This window comes from Mobula birostris, chromosome 5 (genome assembly GCF_030028105.1).
Source record: "Mobula birostris isolate sMobBir1 chromosome 5, sMobBir1.hap1, whole genome shotgun sequence".
NCBI lineage: Eukaryota > Metazoa > Chordata > Chondrichthyes > Myliobatiformes > Myliobatidae > Mobula > Mobula birostris.
The window spans coordinates 185,136,915-185,142,914 of record NC_092374.1 but is presented as its reverse complement, the minus strand read 5'-3'; the positions used below and the strand labels follow the sequence as shown (position 1 = coordinate 185,142,914).

General features: G+C 43.8%; 1 protein-coding gene across 1 annotated transcript in view; it reads right to left on the bottom strand.

Annotated features, from left to right (window-relative positions):
- Positions 1 to 1,890: 1,890 nt before the first annotated feature.
- The window catches only part of LOC140198437 (uncharacterized), a 36,882-nt gene continuing 32,772 nt past the window's right edge, over positions 1,891 to 6,000 (bottom strand). The window contains exons 6-7 of the mRNA XM_072259527.1: positions 3,037 to 3,083; positions 1,891 to 2,528 (exon numbers count right to left, since the gene is read on the bottom strand). Coding sequence (XP_072115628.1) covers positions 2,451 to 2,528; positions 3,037 to 3,083 — 125 coding nt within the window. The 3' untranslated portion in view covers positions 1,891 to 2,450. The remainder of the gene's footprint in view (positions 2,529 to 3,036; positions 3,084 to 6,000) is intronic.

Genomic DNA, 6,000 nt, shown 5'->3' with positions numbered 1-6,000 from the left:
GACTTCATCTCTGGTTTCACGTCACCTGCAGACACTGAGGTGATACCGAACGTCTCCAAGTCTGGGTGATTCATAAATACCAGATGGTGGGGTGATCTGACCCCTGTGCCCAGCAGATAAAAACCAAGGTTAGGGAAATGGTACTGAATGTTGGCCTCTGCTCACTCAGTAATTCCCCAAATGATTCTATGATGGAATTTGCACTGAATTGCTTTCAGACCTCAGCACTCTCCTCAACCTCACATCAAACAGGACAACAGATCATTAATGAACTCAGTACATGTCAAGAAACATCAGAATGCAATCAATAAATTCTGTTTATTTCAGGATAAATTAGACTCGGAGGGTGGAGCAAAGTCATGATGGTGCTAAACAGTGACTCCTTTGATTGCATCTTCAGAAACAGCTCTCTTTCTATCTTTGATATCTCTTTTCTTTTCAAGGTTCTTTTGAAGTCCCTGACTTGGAGTCACACTCTCACTTCGGTTCTTAGTGGGAATGGGACCCGCTCTCAGGGCTTCATGATCGGCCACTTTTTGATATCCCAAGGACTCGGCCTGGAAGACTAGCAAGTCTCCAGCATGCTGGATTTTTGTGGCTTTGGAGACGGGCTGATTCAAAGCCAGTACCCCGACTGAGGTGTCACGGGAGAACATGGACCATCAGGAGCAGCGGGTCAGCTGCCGGCTGTGCGTCCAGAGACTGAGCCTTTCCGGGGACGATTCTCCAGGATCGATGCAGAGCTCGGAAAAGGCAACACAACAGACTTTGACCATGTTATTAGGAAGAGAGAAAGAGAGAGAGAGAGAGCATGTGCTATGTCAAGTTACTGGCTGAACGAGTAGACTTTGGAGTACTGCAAGTCTGTCTCTTTATTGATGCTTTGCTGCATGCTTAAGTGCACGTTGGAGGGCGCTGATGCTTTTTCGCTGGTGAGGAAGGGGTTTGGTCATTGCCTTGCTGCTGCTTGTGCGTGGGAGGGACCTGGGGGGGGCCTTTGGGGTTCTAACATTGAACTGTCATTCATTCTTTGGGGCACTTCTGTTTTCGTGGATGTTTGTAAAGAAAAAGAATTTTGAGACGTATATTGTATACATTTGTCTGACATTAAATGTACCTATTGAAGACACGGGAATGGAGTTAGGCTACTTAGCCCATCAAGTTTGCTCCACCATCCTATCATGCCTGATTTAATAGCCCTCTGAACCCCATCATCCTGACTCCTCCCTGTAACCTTTGGCACCCTTACTAATCAAGAATCTATCAACCTTTGTTTTAGATATACACATTGACTTGGCTTCAACAACATCTGTGGCAATGAATTCACCACCCCCTGGCTTAAGAAGTTCCTCCTCATCTCTGTTCTAAAGGGGTGTCCTTGTATCTGAGGCTGTGCCCTCCGTTACTAGACTCCACCGCTATAAGAAACATCCTCGCCACATCCATTCTATTTTGGCTTTTCAAAATTCGAAGGTTTCAATGAGACCCCCACCCTTATTCTTCTAAACTCCAATGAGTACAGGCCCTGAGCCATCAAACACTCCTCATACATTGACTAACGCACATCAAATTTGCTGGTGAATGCAGCAGGCCAGGCAGCATCTCTAGGAAGAGGTACAGTCGATGTTTCGGGCCGAGACCCTTCGTCAGGATTCTTTCATTGCTGGAACAATTCTCGTGATGCTCCTCATGAACCTTTCCAATAACAGCTCATCCTTCCTTAGATAAGGGGCCCAAAACTGCTCACAGTAGTTCAATTGCAATCTGACCAATACCTTATGAAGCCTCAGCATTACTTGTTATTTCTTTACTGAGATACAGCAATAGGCCCCTTGGCTCTTTGAGCTACTCAGGCCAGCAACTCACCTCCCCCCACCACACACCCACCCCCGATTTAACCCCTGTTGTGAAATCTGCTGTCTTTGCGGCAGCAGTACAATGCAGTAACAGAAAAAAAACATGAATTACAGTAAATATATATACATATAAATAATGTAACACCCTGGGAAAGGTTTCACTGCTAATGTAATGGTCTTTCTGTAGAAGCCGTGTTTGGGTTACGGTTGGAGATATCGGGTGCTTTAGAATGTGAGCTGTCCAAGGACGGGAGGGCGTTTTTGTACCGTGTGCCTGACACCAATATGCGGTAAGCTGTCTGTTATTTCGCGGTACTTATTTGTAACGGTTAACAAATCACGCAGCAGCCACACCAACAGGGGATTCTGGTGCCAATGAGAATTTTGCCAGATTATCAAGGATTGAATTTCTCACCGGAAGCTGAGAGCTGAAATGAGTGCAGTATTGTTCTCACTCAGGGTAATACAAGTTACAGCTACAGAGCACCATGGTCCCACTGTTGGAGGGAAGGATTTTCCAGGTTCCAGTCTACAGCAGGGACACAGAACCTGCTCTCACAGTCACCTCTGGAACTGAAGGCTGTCATGTCCCTACTAACTGACCGGATGATTTTCAGGTTCAGCTTCATGACCAGGGCTGAGAGTTAGTGATTCCTGCATTTCTCCACGATCCTAAAATGGACAGAATGAGTTTGTTATACATGATGACAAATCTTCACTTTGTTCACTGAGATAAAGATGGGACAGAGTGACGGGCAGAGTGATGGGAGGGGTGTGGGACAGGGCAGGGGAGGGGAGTGGGACGAGGGAGAGGCAGGGGTGACTAATTGGACATAACTGATGTTACAAAGGGGTCAGACAGAGACAACCACTTCCTGCAGAACCAGACACAGACTGGGAGAAATGGTAAATATCCATAATAGTGTCCAAACAAGAATGTAATGAAACACTAAGGGATACTGTCCATTAAATTAAATTTAACCAGATATTATCAACAGTAACAGAGGTTATGATTCCCACTAACCCATGTGCCAATAAATGAGAGAGAGTGGCGTTATAAATACAGCAGGAAGATTCCAATGAGTTTATAGATGTGTGAATTGAGAGAGGGAGAAATGACAGTGAAGTTACAAACTATTTAAACACAAGAAAACTGCAGGAATTTATATTAACAAAGTACCTGTTCCTTTTCAGCACGGTTGTTCTCATTGGTTCCTTCGTTTCTGCCTGTAATGAATGAAATAATCCCTTATAAGTTCTAATGAATAATATACATTGTTGAAGATTATTTGTTGCTATTTTAACCGACCATTTATTCACAGCTGAATCACAGATCTGTACAGCACAGAAACAGGCCATTTGGCCCATCTCATCATGCTGTGTATTTTCCCATCGACACCAATCCCATTTGTCCACATGAGGTCCATACCCTTCAAAACCATGTCTATTTAAATGCCTTTCTAAATCCTTCTTGTAATATTAAACATAACATGTCCTCTTCTGTCAGTGTGTTCCAGATGTCAATCACTCTCTGTTTTAAAAACTAATCCCACACATCTCCTTCAAAACTCCTTCCTCTCACCTTAAACCCAAAAGTTGTTTTTGATACCCCTGTCATACCATGGGAAATGATTTTCACTCCCTGCCCCATCTATGCCTTTCACAACCTTGTATACTTATAAAGGTCACTCCTCAGCTGTCTTCACTCCAGGGAAACCAAGCCCAGCCGATGCAATCTCTCCCCATCATCAAACTCCTCCAATCCAGCAACATCCTGGTGAGTCTCCTCTGCACTCTCTCCAGTGCGACCACATCCTTCCTATAGTGTTGTGACCAGAACTACACACAGTACTCCCAGTGTGGCCTATCCAGTGTTTTGTAAAGTTGCAATGTAGAGTCATAGAGAATACAGCACAGGTACAGGCCCTTCAGCCCAACAAGTCCATGCTGACCACATTGTTCTCTGAGCTCGTACCAATTTACTGTATTTGTCCCATATCCCTCCAAGCACTGTCCCTGAATATACCAATCCAGGTATTTCTTACATGAAAAGATTGTACTTCCCACAACCACTTCCTCTGACAATTCATTCCATATACTCACCAACCTCTGTGTGAAAACATTGATCCTCAGATCCCTGTTAAGTCTTTTGTCTCTTACCCTGAATCTCTGCCCCCTAGTTTTCAGCTCCCCTCCCTGGGGAAGGCTGATTCCATCCACCTTATCTATGTTTCTCATTATCTTAAACATTTGTATAAGGCCTCATTCTCCCATGTTCATTTCCATAAAGGCTTAGCCTGGCCAATCTCTCCCTATAACTATAGTCTTGGCAATATACTCATAAATTTTTTCTGCACTCTCGTTTTAGTTTAATTACATCTTTCCTATAACAGTCTGAACAAAACTGTACACAGTATTCCAAGTGTGGCCTTACCAATGACTTATACAACTGCAGCACAAAGTCCCAACTCCTCTACTCAATGTCCTGACTGAACGCTAAATGCCCTTTTCACCTGTCTACCTGTGACACCACTTTCGATGAACTATGTACTTGTACTCCAAGATCTCTCTGTTCCATTACACTCCTGGTGTCCGACAATTCACAGTACTAGTCCCACACTGGTTTCTCTTTCCAAAATGTATCCAATACGTTATACTTATCTCTATTGAAATCTATTTGCCACTTCTCAGACCACTTCCCCAATTGATCGAGATGACTGTAATCTACGATAACCTTCTTCACTATCAACACCTCCTCATTTTGTATCATCTGCATACCTGTTGACCAAGCCTTGTGCATCCACATCCAAGTCATTCTCAAATAATGAGGGTTCCAACACTGACCCATAGAGCACACCACTACTCACTGTCTCCATTCCAAGACGACTTTTAAACACCTCCAAACAAATTGTGAATCCACCCAGCAAGCTCTCCCCAAATTCCCTGGCACATAAACTTCCAGGTGTGCCTACTGTGCGGGAGTTCGAAGGCTTTGCCAAGGACAAAGTAAACAATACCCACTGCCCTACTCTCATATACATCTTTGGTTACCTCTTCATGGAACTCCGTCAAACATATTTGTAACTCTGTATACAGAGTTGTATATTTGTCAAATACAACTTGCCACTCACAAAACCATGCTGACCCCTCCTAATTTGGACTCTGTCCATCCAAATCCTGGGAGATCCTGAACCTCAGAAGTCTTCTCCATTATTGATGTCAGGCTGACAGGACTATCATTCCCCAGCTTCGCCTTGCTACTCTTTTTAAACAATGGAATGGCATTAGCCACCTCGTAGTCCTTTTGGAATTGCACTGGTGGCTAATAATCAAGCAAACACCTCTGTAAGGGCCTCCAAAATTTCTTCTTTTGCTTCCTGTAAGGTCTGAGGATATACTCGGACAGACCCCGAGGATTTATCTACATTAAAGCTCTACAAGGCTGCCTCTTCCTTGGCAATATGAATCTTCTCCAAAACATGTTCACTTTTATCCCTTATCTCTTAAGCAATCACGATATTCTCCTCAGTAAATGCCAATGAGAAATATTGGTTAAAAATACCAACTGCCTCCTGCAGCTTGCTAATATCTAAGGGCACTAACTTTTTCCCTATCTCTATTGAACTCGGGAATTTTCCTTAACCTTACTTGCCAGATCCATCTCACACCCTGTCTTTTCCCTCTTGTTTTGGGGTGGCGCAGAGGCTAGCACAACACTTTACAGTTCGGGTGACTCTGATTCAAGTTTCACTGTTTCCTGTAAGGAGTTTGTGCAGAAGATACAGAGAGTCTGCAGAGAGCTATAGATAGGTTAATTGAGTGGGCAGGGGTATGGCAGATGGAATATAATGTTGTTAAATGTGAGGTCATCCACTTTGGAAGGAAAAATGGAAGAGCAGATTATCGAGGTAAAGGAGCCATTAGGAGGTAGTGACCATAATATGATAAGTTTTAATCTACAATTTGAGAGGGAGAAGGGAAACTCGGAAGTGTCAGTATTACAGTTGAACAAAGGGAACTATGGTGCTATGAGGGAGGAGCTGGCCAAAGTTCAATGGAACAATACCCTAGCAGGGATGACAGTGGAACAGCAATGGCAAGTGTTTCTAGGAATAAAGCGGAAGGTGCAGGATCAGTTCATTCC